This window comes from Hypanus sabinus, chromosome 6 (genome assembly GCF_030144855.1).
Source record: "Hypanus sabinus isolate sHypSab1 chromosome 6, sHypSab1.hap1, whole genome shotgun sequence".
Classification (NCBI taxonomy): Eukaryota; Metazoa; Chordata; class Chondrichthyes; order Myliobatiformes; family Dasyatidae; genus Hypanus; species Hypanus sabinus.
The window spans coordinates 166,808,649-166,823,159 of NC_082711.1; the positions used below are offsets into that span (position 1 = coordinate 166,808,649).

The 14,511-nt window shown below is 44.7% G+C and overlaps 1 protein-coding gene across 1 annotated transcript in view; it reads left to right on the forward strand.

Moving 5' to 3' along the window:
* Positions 1-2,680: 2,680 nt before the first annotated feature.
* LOC132396064 (tapasin-like) overlaps positions 2,681-14,511 on the forward strand; it is a 36,435-nt gene continuing 24,604 nt past the window's right edge. The window contains exon 1 of the mRNA XM_059973426.1: positions 2,681-2,775. Within this exon, the coding sequence (XP_059829409.1) occupies positions 2,742-2,775 (34 nt within the window). The 5' untranslated portion in view covers positions 2,681-2,741. The remainder of the gene's footprint in view (positions 2,776-14,511) is intronic.

The window sequence follows — 14,511 nt, forward strand, 5'->3', positions numbered from 1 at the left end:
TCTCTGAGCCAGCTGCAAATTTCAGCAGTTTTACCAGTGTTAACATGGAAGATGTATTTGTTTGCTGGTTGCAGGATTTCTTCAAGGTATCAAGTTACATTAATGGCAGGCAAAAATGTGTCCACAGTTTTTTGTAAACACATGGGAGGCATCTTAGATCCACAGTTACTGCAAATATGCATGCTGGCAGACAGAAGAACTTTGTAATTGTAGTGATGTGCAGATATTCTACAGCACAGGAACAGGCCCTTCGGCCCATAATGTTGTGCTGAACCAACTAAAAAGTAAATCCAAAACCCACAATAAACAAATCCCTCCTACCGACACAATGCCATATCCCTCCATGTTCCTCATATTTATGTGTATATCTAAATGTCTCTTAAAAGCCTCTATCTGCCTCTACCACCATACCAGGCTGTATATTCTGGGCATCATCTCCAAATAAAAAAACTTAATCCTCACATCTCCTTTGAATCTACCCCTCCTCACCTTCAGTGCATGCCCTCTGCTATTAAACAGTTCTACCCTAGGGAAAAAAGATATTCCCTGTCTACTCTGCCCATGCTGCTCATAATCTTATCAGATTTCCTCTCAGTCTCTGCTGCTCCAAAGAAAACAACCCAAGTTTGTTCAGCCCCTCATGTTAGCACATGCCCTCTAAACCAGGCAGCATCCTGGTGAGCCTCTTCTGCACCCTCTCCAAAGCCTCAACATCCTTCCTAGAGTGGGGCCACCAGAACTGTATGCAATACTCATCTTATGGTTCACCACAGTGTAGAAAACTGTACATAAGTTCTGGACCAGGTGATTCTAGGTTTTAAAATATAATGACAGCAGACTAGAAGCACAGGTCAGATACAGTACAAATATTGACAACTGTGTATAAACAGTACTGTATATAATACATTGACTCTTTGTGTTTAATACCTGTACAGTATGAAAATAGATTATTTAGCCCACTGAGTCTGTGAAGGTCATCAGACACCAAGATTACAAGAGGATAACGTGATTTAGTAGTATGATTTTCTGTTTTGTGTTCAAAGTGGACAATTTCACACAAGTTCACATTATGTTGCATCTGCTGTGTACTTGCCCTCATTCAACTTGGTCTATCTCACTTTTTCATCCTCCCTGCTTACAATCAATCCCACCTAGTTTTTTCATCATGGGTGAACTTGGATAAAGAGCTAAAGATTAAAGATTAGTTTTATTGGTCTCGTGTGCATCTAAACATAGTGAAATGTGTCTTAAGCACAACATGCCCACAACTCACTAACCTTAGCCTGTTAGTCTTTGGGATGTGGGAGGATCCCAGAGGAAACCCATATGGTCACAGAGAGAACACTAGTGCTTTAATAACATGGAAAATGACATTTAGCTCCCCATAGCCAGACCACCACAGCCTGCTTAACCTGACAATACTCTATTCCTATTCTTGGCTTTCTTGGTCTTTAATCTATGCCAATATATTAGAACATAGAAAATCTACAGCACATTTACAGGCCCTTCGACCCACAATGTTGTGCCAACCATGTAACTTATTCTAGAAGCTGCCTAGAAATTCACGTAGCCCTCTATTTTTCTAAGCTCCATGTACCTATCTAAGAGTCTCTTAAAAGACCCTATTGTATCCACCTCTACCATCTTTGCTGGCAGTGTATTCCACGCACCCACTATTCTCTGTGTGAAAAACTTACCTCTGACATCCCCCTTGTACCTACTTCCAAGCACTTTAACACTATGCCCCCTCCTGTTAGCCATTTCACTCCTGGAAAAAAATGAAATCAATGGCTCTCATCATCTTATATACCTTTATTAGGTCACCTCTCATCCTCTGTTGCTGCAAGGAGAAAAAGCCCCAGCCTTGTGTGCTGTAATTTTGACCACCTTCCTGTGTTGGTGCTTTAAAGCCTGAATATCACATGGGCTAAATTGCCTTTGATTGTTCTGTGGTGTATTGACCATATCTTGCCTTCTGACCTACTTCTCCATCAAATCTCCCCTTCCATTTCCTGCAACCCATTCCCCCACCCCTGTCTTTGCCCCAATCTCTCGGCCCTCTGGATTCCACCTCACCATCTTGCGTGTCCTCCTACTTTCTTTTGCCTTCCCCTTTCCACTCTGTTCACGCTCAGAGCCCATTGTCTCGCAGTCCCAACGACAATGTTGGCCACAACAACTGTTGACTTTTGAGGGGACTGTTGAGGGGAGACCAAACTCCCCTCTCTCCATCTCCTTCACCAACCCACCTTCCCTCCACCTCCCCTTGCATTGTCACTGTGCTAGCTCCCCACTCACCACCTGTCACTCATCCTCTGACAGCTCTCAGGGACCAGAGTACATCACAGAATCACTTTCGTTTTATAATCCTGCTCGAACTTTCCGGTCCCCTTCCGCCGGTCTCTTAAATTTAAACATTCTCCCTCAAAAGATAATTGGCGGGCCAGCTTTGTTGACTTACCTTCCCAAACAGTGCAGCCCAATACCTAAAACTATAAGAGATACAGACTCACCCGACACTTTTAAACGCCAACTCAAAACCTTTTTATTTAACCTTGCTTTTGCCTAATATATTTTTTGACTTACGTACTTGCGTTTTATCAGATTGTAAAGCACATTGAACTACAACATCTCTATGAAAAGTGCTCTGTAAATCGTGAAAGCCTTGCGCGTTGAATTCGGGAAACCGAAAGTGAAATTGAACCCTTAGTGAACCGCAATTTACACGATAGGAGTTCGCGATGTTCTTTTTGAGCCTCTACATTCTGGCTGCTGGTAAGCCCACCGCACGTTTTTCGGCTAAGCGGGCCTCACCGGCCGAGGTATTTATTTTACGTGAGCGTTCGCGTTCCATCTCCGGCAGCCCCTGAGGTCGAACGCGTGCGCTAGAAACAAAATGCCGAGCTTAGGCGGTATAATTAATTGCAAACTCAGGCCGCAAGCGACAGTCTCCCAAGAGACCTACTCCATAAACCAGGCAGGAACTGGTTCCTTAGGGCTGCTGCAGACAGATCAGATATCTATTATGCTTTTCTCTGTAAAATGTTCTTTTAGAAAAAAGACCAGGTTTGTTAATGACTGTTGGACGTGCTTTTGAAGATTTCCCTTGGCACATAGTTTTGAGTTTGATAAAATCAACCAGCACTAAAGGTCACGGAGAATGTTTTGGAAGAGCCCAAGTGTATGGGTGCATGTGCATAGTTCCCTGAAATTGGCTGTACAGGTAGACAAGGTGGGGAAGAATGCATTGGACTTGCTTTTTGGGCCATTGGAGGGATCACATTTTCTGTCATGTTCAGTTCTGGTAGCTCAGCTGTAGGGACAATGTTATTTAACTAGAAAAGGTGCAGAAAAGATTCATGAGGATGTAACTGGGACTGGAGGGCTTGAGTTAAAAGGAGAGGCTGGATGTTTTTTTCTGGAGCATAGGAGGCTGAAGGATGACCTTATAGAGCAGATGTTCCCAACCTGGAGTCCACAGATCCCTCGGTTAATGGTAGGGTTACACGGCATTAAAAAGGTTGAGAACCTCTGTTATAGAGTGGGGGCGGGGGCGTGGATAAGGTTGATGGTCACAGTCTGTTTCTGAGGGTGGCGGAAGTTTAAAACTATAGAATATAGATTTAATGTGAGAAGCAAAAGATTTAAAAGGTGACTAAAAGACAGTTCTATCACACAGGGTGGGAGATGGTAAAAGCCGCCAGAAAAAAAAAAACTCTAGAAGCAGGTGAAATTACAATGGTTAAAAGACATTTGGACAGGTACATGGATAGAGAAGGTTTAGGGGGATATGGGATAAATGCAGGTAAGTGTTGGTAGGTCAGGTAGATGTCTTGATCAGCATGGATAGGTTGGGCTGAAGGCCTATTTTTTTTACGCTGTTTGATTTTATAACCAGAACAGCATACAGAAAATGCTGAAGGAACTCAGTAGGTCAGGCAGCATCCATGGAATTGAATGAACAGTCAATGTTTTGGGCCAAGACCCTTCAACAAGACTGGAAAGACTTCAGAATAATAAGCTTGGGAGAGGAGAAGGAGGATAGCTGGAAGGTGATAGGAACGATAAAGAGCTGGAGAGGAAGGAATCTGATAGGAGAGGAGAGTGGACCATTAATAGAAGGGGAAGGAGGAAGAGCACCAGGAGGAGGTGATAGGCAGATAAGAAGAGGTAAAGGGCCAGAGTGTGGAATGGAAGAGGAGGAACGGGGAGGGATTTTTTTTATATCGGAGGGAGAGACCAATGTTCATGCCATCAGGTTGGAGGCTACCTGGATGGAATATAAGATGGCGCCCCTCCATCCTGAAGATGACCTCATCTTTTGCACAAGAGCAGGCCAGGGACCAACATGTCCGAACGGGAATGGGAATTGGAAATTAAATGTCCACTGAGAAGTTCTGCTTTTGGCGGACGGAGCTGAGGTGCTCAGCAAAACGGTCCCCCAATTTACGGTGGTTCTCTCCAACGTAGAGGAAGCTGCATCAGGGGCATCAGATAAAATAGATAAAATAGACCCAGCAGATTAGCAGGTGAAGTGTTGCCTCACCATTCAGCAAATGTTTAGGGCTCTGAATGGAGGTAAGGGAGGAGGTGAGTGGACAGGTGGAGTGCTTTGGCCACTTGCAGGAGCAAATACTTGGAGGGAGGTTAGTGAGGAGGGACGAATGGACAAGGAAACCACGAAGGGAGTGGAGAGTGGTGAGATAAAGATGTGTTTGGTGGTACGATCCCTTTGGAGATGCAGAAGTTACAGAGAGTGATGTGTTGGATGCAGAGGCTCATAGGGTAGTAACTATTGCTGTTAAGATGACAAAAAGATGGGGTGAGTGGATGTCTGGGAAATGGAGGAGGTGTGAGTGAGGGCAGCATTAATGATGGAGGAAGAAAAACCTCGTTCTTTGAAGAAGGAAGACCCTTCATGTCGTCCTAGAAAGGAAAGCCTTCATTCTGAGAACAGATGCAGCGGAGGAGGAGGAACTGAGAGAACGGAATACCATTTTAACAGGAGACAGTGTGGGAAGAGGTATAGCTGTGAGAATCGGTAGTTTTATAAAAGATGTTGGTCGATAGTTTGTCCCCAGAGACAGAGACAGAGATCATGAAAGGGAAGGGAGGTGACAGAAAAAGAGCAAGTAAACCTTAGGCAGGGTGGAAGCTGGAAGGAAAGTCGATGAAATTGACAAGCTCAGCATGGGTGCAAGAAGCAGCACCAATGCAGAAATCAATGTAAGGGAGGAAGTATTGTAAAGCATTACATGGACTGTTCCGTGTAGCCATCGAAAAGACAGGTTTAGTTGAGGCTCGTGGGTATCCATGACCACCCTTTGAGTCTGGAGAACATGGAAAGAGAAGTTGTTCCAGTTCTGCCTGATGGAAGAGGGTGGTGGTTCTTTTACTGAGAAAAGAAGTGGAGAGCATTAAGTTCTTGATGGAGGATAGAAGTATATAGGGACTGGACATACATGGTGAAAATGAGAAGATCAGGGCCAGAGAAGTGAAAGATAGTGAAGAGATCAAGAGTAGGAGGAGTGTCATGGATGGAGTTAGGAAGGGACTGAACTGAGGAGGATAGAATGGACACGATTTCAGTGGGGCAGGAGCAGGCAGAGACAGTGGGCCTACCCCATCATTCAGGTTTGTGGATCTTGAGTAGGAGGTAGAAGCAAGCAGTTCAGGGTATAAGAACATTGAGTTTGGAGGCAGTGGATGGTGCCAGAGTTAATGAGATCAGTGATGATATTGGAGATGGTCTTGAGTGAGGTCCTCTTCAAGGAGTAGTTAAGAGGGTCTGAGAGATGCTGCCTGGCTTCCATAGGGTAAAGGTCAGTCTGCCACCCAGCAACAACACCCTCTTTGTCTGCGGGTTTGATAGCAAATGTTGCACTTGAGTTTTGTCTTTTGCACTGTCATTGATACTGTGTTTTTGGTAGGAAGTAAAACCATTGAAATCCCAGGTGTCCCATTCAAGAGTGATAGAGGATTTTCCTCGATGTCCAGGCCAACCTTTAACTCTTAGGATTCATTAAGAGTTTTCATTTGAGAAATCTGGGGGGTGACCTGCTGGAGGTCTTTAAATCCTGAACATAAGGAATTTGAGTCTGCTCCATCATTCATTAAGGTCACTGTTGTTCTTCTACCTCAGTCGCTATTTTCTTGTCCTGTTTCTGTCTTTAATTGTTTCCCTAAGTATTCAGAGGTTTATCAACCTCTTTGAATAAGCTCAACAATCAAATCTTTGCACCCCTTCAGGGCAGAGAATACCAAAGAGCTGCTACCTTCTGAGCAATTTCTCCTCACCTTAATCCTACATAACGTACCCCTTATTCTGACTCTTGATTCTCAACTCCTCAGCCAGGACAATCATCCTCCCTGCATCCTACCTGTCAAGTCCTGTAAGTTTCAGTGAAGCACTTTTATAGGATGGTCACGGAGAGTATTTCCATCAGTGGAGGAGAACAGAACCATCAATATAAGATGGTTACCAAACAATCCATCAGGGGATTTGGAAGAAATAGCCTTATCCAAGGGCTGGAACTTGCCCCCATAAGGAGTAGTTGTAGTGAATGTCACAGATGAATTTATGAGGAAGCTGGATAAATAGATAAGAAAGAAGGGATTAGAGGGATATGATGATAGAAATGGATGTGGAATGATGGAACAAGTCTTGAGTGGAGAAATGATGTTGGCATGGAGTGTTTGGGCCAATTGTCCTGCCTCCAGACATAAGAGCAGAACCCAACCCCATTCTCCTGCCTTTTCTCTGTAACCTTTGACACCCTGACTAAGCAAGAACCTATCAACCTCTGCTTTAAATATACTTAATGACTTGGCTTCCACAGCCAGCTGTGGCAATGAATTCCACAGGTTCAACACCCCATGGAAATTCCTCCTCATTTCTGTTCTAAATGGACATCCCTCTGTTTTGAATCTGTACTCTCTGGTCCTAGATTCCCCCACTAGAGGAAACATCCTCTCCACATCCAATCTATCCAGACCTTTCAAATTCAATAGAGGAGAGGCTAAACTGGATCTAGTTCTGGGTAATGAACCTGGTCAGGTGACAGACCTCTTGGTGGGGGAGCATTTTGGTGAGAGTGACCACAACTCCCTTAGCTTCGGCATAGCTTTGGAAAGGGATAAAGTCAGATGAAATGGTAAAGTGCTTAACTGGGGAAGGGCTAACTTTGAAGGGATGAGGCAGGAACTAGCGAGAGTAAATTGGAAAATGATGTTCAAAGGGGAAAGCACAGAAGTAATGTGGGAGAAGTTTAGGGACCACTTGAGCTGGGTTCAGGATAGGTTTGTCCCACTGAGGCAAGGAAAAAATGGTAGGAAAAGGGAACCATGGCTGACGAAATACGTGAGGCAACTTGTCAAGAGGAAAAAGGAAGCATATGTTAGATATAAGAAGCAGGAAGTAGGAGGGGCTCATGAGAAATATAGGGTAGCCAGGAAGGAGCTAAAGAAAGGACTTAGGAGAGCTCGAAGGGGGCATGAGAAGGCCTTGGCATGTAGGATTAAGGAGAATCCCAAGGCATTCTATGCGTATGTGAAGAACAGGAGGATGATGAAAACAAATGATGAAAATGTTTTTAACGGCTTGTTAAGCCTCATATCACAGCCAGCCTCCCCTCATCGCTGGATCCTCTACAGTTTGCTTATTGTTCCAACTGCAATATCCGCCACACTGCACACAATTCTCTCTCACTTGGACAACAAAGACACTTATGCCAGAATCCTGTACGTTCATTTCAGTTCTGCGTTCAATACCATCATCCAGTAGAGACTAGTGGAGAAACTGTTGCTGCTTGGCCTTAACACTGCCATGTGTCGCTGGATTCTGGATTTCTTGACAGAGAGACCACAGTCAGTCCGTGTTGGCAGGAACATCTCTGACTCCATCACACTGAGCACTGGATCCCCACAAGCCTGTGTGCTCAACCCATTGCTGTTTACACTGCTAACACATGACTGTGCAGCCAGATTCAAGGAGAACCTGATCATTAAATTTGCTGATGATACCACAGTGGTGGGGCTCATCAGCAAAGATGATGAAAAAATATACAGTGAGGAGGTCAAACACCTACAGAGCTGGTGTAGTGACAACAACTTGATGCTTAATTTCACCAAAACCAAGGAGATGATCGTCGATGTCAGACAGTCTCGGCCTGAGCACACACCCCTCAGCATCAGCGGCTCCACAGCGGAGAGAGTGGAAAACATCAGGTTCCTTGGGGTGCAGATCTCGGACAATCTCACCTGGTCCAGGAACACCACTGGGATTGTGAAACGGGCCCAGCAGAGATTGCACTTTCTGAGGAAACTTAAACAAGCATCACTCCCCACTACCATCTTAACTACATTCTACAGAGGATTGGTTGAGAGTGTGCTGACCTTTTGCATCACAACCTGATACTCCAGCTGCAGTGCTGCCGACAAAAAAGCCTTGCAGAGGGTGGTTAGGGGAGCAGAGAAGGTTATTGGGGTCTCCCTACCTTCTGTCCAAGACCTCTTTCAGAGTCGATGCCTCCAGAAGACACGGTACATCATTAAAGACCCCTCACACCCTCTCCATAAACAGTTTGTTCTTCTGCCATCAGGAGCATCAAAACAAAAACCAGAAGGCTACTAAACAGATTCCTCCCACAGGCAGTCAGACTGCTAAATAGCTGCTCTACCTGACTCTGCTTTGGACACTTTTAACTTGCACTGGACACTTAAAACTTGATTTTAACTGACATGTGGCTGTTGTGTTTTACTATTTATTGTTGTGTTTACTATTTATTGTTACGTTTGTTATGTTATGATTGCACTTGCCGCTGGGAAACGCTGTCTCATTCTGCCCTGCAGAGCTGATGTATGGTTGGAATGACAATAAAGTTTTTGAATCGTGAATCTTGAATCTTGAAAGGTGGGATCACTAAAGGCTAAAAAGGGCAACATGTGCCTGGAGGTGGAAGAGGTTGGGGAGGTCCTAAATGAATACTTTGCTTCAGTATTCACAAGTGAAAGGATCTTGATCAGGTTGAGGTTGAAATAGAGCAGGCCTGTGTGCTGGACAGTGTGGAGATTAAGGAAGAAGAAGTGCTGAATCTTCTTAAAAATATCAAGATTGACAAATCCCCAGGGCTGAATATGATACACCCCAGGTTGTTGTGGGAATTGAGAGAAGAGATTGCAGGAGCATTAGCTATGATCTTTGAATCCTCTTTGGCTGCAGGGGAAGTGCCGGAGGACTGGAGAATGGCAAATGTAGTTCCCTTGTTTAAAAAGGGTAATAGGGAGAAACCTGGGAACAATAGACCAGTGAGTCTTGTGTTGGTGGTCTGCAAACTACTGGAAAGCATTCTTAAGGATAGGATCTACGAGCATTTGGAGAAGTACAGTCTACTCATGGATAGTCAACATGGCTTTGTGAAGGGAAGGTCGTGCCTCACGAGCCTGATTTTTGAAGAGGTAACAAAAGACACTGATGAGGGTAGGGCAGTGGATGTGGTCTACATGGACTTTAGCAAGGCATTTGACAAAATCCCTCATGAGAGACTCATCCAGAAAGTCATGAGGCATGGGATAAGTGAAAACTTGGCTGTTTGGATAAAAAATTGGCTTAAAGGAAGAAAGCAGAGTGTAGTTGTGGAAGGAAAGTATTCTGCCTGGAGGTCGGTGACTAGTGGAGTGCCGCAGGGATCTGTCCTGGGACCCCTGCTATTTGTGATTTTTATAAATGACCTGGATATAGAGGCGGAAGGATGGGTGAGTAAATTTGCAGATGACACAAAGATTGGAGGAGTTGTGGATGGAGCTGCAGGTTGTCGAAGGTTACAAGAGGATATGGACAGGCTGCAGAGTTGGGCAGAAAAATGGCAGATGGAGTTCAATCTGGGTAAGTGTGAGATGATGCATTTTGGAAGGACAAACCAGAAGACTGAGTACAGGATTAATGGTCATTTACTTAAAGAGTGTGGATAAACAAAGGGACTTTGGTGTTCAAATCCATACATCCCTCAAGGTCGCTGCACAGGTTGATAGGGTAGTTAAGAAGGCCTATGAGATGCTAGGCTTCATTAATGGGGGATCGAGTTCAAGAGTAGAGAGGTCATGTTGCAACTCTACAAATCTCTGGTGAGACCGCACTTAGAGTATTGCGTTCAATTCTGGTCACCTCATTATAGGGAGGATGTGGAAGCTATGGAGAGGGTGCAGAGGAGATTTACCAGGATGTTGCCTGGTTTGGAGAACAAGTCATATGAAGCAAGGTTAGCAGAGCTGGGACTTTTCTCTTTGGAGCGTAGAAGAATGAGAGGGGACTTGATAGAGGTCTACAAGATTGAGAGGCATAGATAGGGTGGATAGTCAGTGCCTGTTTCCCAGGGCACCAATAGCAAACACTAGAGGGCATATGTACAAAATTAAGGGAGGGAAGTTTAGGGGAGACATCAGGGGTAAGTGTTTTACACAGAGGGTTGTGAGTGCATGGAATGACTTGCCAGGAATGGTGGTGGAAGCTAAAACATTAGGAGTATTTAAGATACTCTTGGACAGACAAATGGATGAAAGAAAAGTAGAGGGTTATGGGATAGTGTGGGTTTAGTGCATTTTTTTTAAGGATTATATGGGTCGGCACAACATGGAGGGCTGAAGAGCCTGTACTGTGCTATAGTGTTCTGTGGTTCCGCAGGGGTTTTCATGTTATATATCAATGATTTGATGGCTTTGTGGCCAAGTTTGTGGACAATACAAAGATAAAGGGGTAGGTGGTGTTGAGGGAGCAGGAGTCTGCAGAAGGAGTTAGACAGGTTGGGAGATCGGGCAAAGAGGTGACAGGTGGATACAGAGTGGAGGGAAGGGTGCAGCAATGCACTTTGGTAGAAGGAATAAAGGCACAGACTATTTTCTAAACGAGGAGAAAATTCATAAAATAGAGCCGCAAAGCAATTTGAGAATCCTCAAGCAGGATTCCCTAAAGGTTAATTTGTAAATTAAGTTGGTGGTAAGGAAGCAAATGCAATGTTAGCATTCATTTCAAGAAGGGTAGAATATAATGCGTACTGTGTCAGGAATTCTTGAACACACCTGACAAATTCAGCCCCATCTATCCCCTTTGCACTCAGGAGGTGCCAGTCAATACGAGGGAAGTTGAAATCACCCATAACTACTACCCTGTATTTTGTGCACCATTCTAAAATCTGCCTACTTATCTGCTCCTCGGTGTCCCGAGGGCTATTTGGGGGCCTATAGACTACTTCCAGCACAGTGATTGATCCCTTCCTATTTCTGACTTCCACCCAGACTGACTCTGTGGACACTCCCTCTGCAGCATCCTCCCTTTCTATAGCCGTGACCAGCAATGCCACTCCCCCCCCCCCTTTTTCTACCTCCCATCCTATTCCTTTTAAAACATCATCCAATCCTGCCCTTCCTCCAACCAAGTTTCAGTAACGGCCACAACATCGTAGTTCCACGTACTATTCCATGCTCTTAAGTTCATCCTCCTTGTTCCTAATACTCCTAGCATTGAAATAGACACATTTCAACCCTTTAACTGGCTACAATTATGTTTCATCCCCTGCCTGTCCTTTCTCATCAACTCAGAACCCTTAGCGTCATGCCCTTGTCCTTCTACCTTAATCCCTGCACTCACATTCTGATTCCCATCCCCCGCCAAGCTAATTTAAACCCTCCCCAACAGCCCTATCAAACCTGCCCACCAGGATATTGATCCCCCTGGGATTCAAGTGCAATCCGTCCTTTTTGTACAGGTCACACGTGCCCCAAAAGAGGTCCCAATGATCCAGAAATCTGAATCCCTGCCCTCTGCTCCATTCCCTCAGCCACGCATTTATCCTGCACCTCATTCTATTCCTATGTAACCAGGAAGTTAGACGGGGAGATCCAGTGGATGTAGTGTACCTTGATTTTCAGAAGGCATTTGATAAGGTCCCACATAGGAGATAGTTGGGTAAAATCAAAGCTCAGGGCATCGGGGGGAAGACATTGACATGGATAGAAAACTGGTTGGCAGATAGAAAGCAAAGGGTAGCGGTGAATGGGTGTTTTTCGGAATGGCAGGTGGTGACTAGTGGGATGCCCCAGGGCTCGGTTTTGGGACCACAGCTGTTTACAATTTACATCAACGATTTAGATGAAGGCATTGAGAATAGCCTCAGCAAATTTGCTGATGATACTAAGCTGGGTGGCAGTGTGACATGTGATGAGGATGTTAGGAGAATTCAGGGTGACTTGGATAGGCTGGGTGAGTGGGCAGATACTTGGCAGATGACGTTTAATGTGAATAAGTGTGAGGTTATCCACTTTGGGAGTAAGAACAGGAAGGCAGATTATTATCTAAACGGTGTAGAGTTAGGTAAGGGGGAAATACAAAGAGATCTAGGAGTCCTTGTTCATCAGTCACTGAAGGTGAATGAGCAAGTGCAGCAGGCAGTGAAGAAGGCTAATGGAATGTTGGCCTTTATTACAAAGGGAATTGAGTACAAGAGCAAGGAAATCCACTTGCATTTGTACAGAGCCCTGGTGAGACCACACCTGGAGTATTGTGTACAGTTTTGGTCTCCAGGGTTAAGGAAGGACATCCTGGCTGTAGAGGGAGTGCAGCGTAGATTCACGAGGTTAATTCCTGGGATGTCTGGACTGTCTTACGCAGAGAGGTTAGAGAGACTGGGCTTGTACACGCTGGAATTAAGGAGATTGAGAGGGGATCTGATTGAAACATTTAAGATTATTAAGGGATTGGACAAGATAGAGGCAGGAAATATGTTCCAGATGCTGGGAGAGTCCAGTACCAGAGGGCATGGTTTGAGAATAAGGGGTAGGTCATTTAGGACAGAGTTAAGGAAAAACTTCTCCCAGAGAGTTGTACGGGTCTGGGACGCACTGCCTCGGAAGGTAGTGGAGGCCAATTCTCTGGATGCTTTCAAGAAGGAGCTAGATAGGTATCTTATGGATAGGGGAATCAAGGGATATGGGGACAAGGCAGGAACTGGGTATTGATAGTAGATGATAAGCCATGATCTCAAAATGGTGGTGCAGGCTCAAAGGGCCGAATGGTCTACTTCTGCACCTATTGTCTATTGTCTATTCTCGCTGTTGCATGGCACAGGCAGTAATCTCGAGATTACTATCTTTGAGGTCTTGCATTTCAACTTCCTTCCTAACTCCCTACAGTCTTCTTTCTGGACCTCTTCCCTTTTCCTACCTATGTCATTGGTACCAATATGTACCATGACCTCTGGCTGTTCTCCCTCCCACTACAGGATATTTTGGACGTGATCAGAAGCATCCTGGACCCTGGCACCTGGGAGGCAAACTAACATCCAAGTTTCTTTCCTGTGTCCACATAATCGCCTGTCTGACCCCCTGACTATAGAGTCCCCTATCACTATGGCCATCCTCTTCCTTTCCCTACCTAGAGGCACGGCTATCACTAGTCACTGGCAGCCAACCTGAAAAGGCCCCCTTTATTCCCACTCTTTTCTTCCTGCCAGTCAGCTGATCTTTTATCCGTGCTGGTATCTTTCCTGTAATACTATGGGATCTTATCTTGTTAGGCAGCCTCATGTGTAGTACCTCATCAAAAATCCAAATAAACACCATCTCCTTTGTCTATCCTGCTTGTTATTTCCTCAAAGAATTCCTACAGATTTGTCAGGCAAGATTTCCTTTTAAGGGAACCATGCTGACTTTGGCCTATCTTGTCATGTGCCTTCAAGTACCCTGAGACCTCATCCTTTATAATGGATTCCAGCTTCTTCTCAACCACTGAAGTCAGGCTAACTGGTCATTTATCTTAGTGCATGCGGCAGGGTTTGTTTAGGAAAAAGGCCGAGATATGCATCCACATCACTCTATCTTGCTTGTGAGACAAAGTAGGTCTATGTGGTGCATAATGTAGATATTTTGGCAATTTCAAATTTAAGTGAATGCTTTCATGATTTTGCAAGAGACAGTGAAGTGGAGAAGATTGTCAAATATAGTTGTGCTTCTATTATTATAGGGACGAGAGAAGTATTTTCTCAAATGATATAAACATCACTGTAGACCCATCTTTGTATAATTTATTTATTATTCATTTATTTATTGGGGTGCAATATGGAACTGGCCCTCCGCGCCACGCTGTCCAGCAGTCCCCTGATTTAACTCTGGCCTATTTCACGGGACAGTTTACATTGACTGATAAACCTACCAACCGGTGTGTCTTTGGACTGTGGGAGGAAACCGGAGCACCCGGAGGAGACCCATGCGGTCACAGGGAGAAGGTTACAAGCTTCTTATAGGCAGCGACAGAAATCAAACCTGGATCACCTGTACTGTAAAGTGTTGTGCTAACCACTACACTACTATAAGTGAAATTAATGGGTAGGGGTGCAAAGTAAAGATGTCAACACTGCTAATAGAAGTCAGTGTTTCATATGAAAGAGATACACATTTTGTCCTATTATGTAGCACACTTCATAAATAAAATTGGACCAATATAGAAGCAATTCATACCAGGTC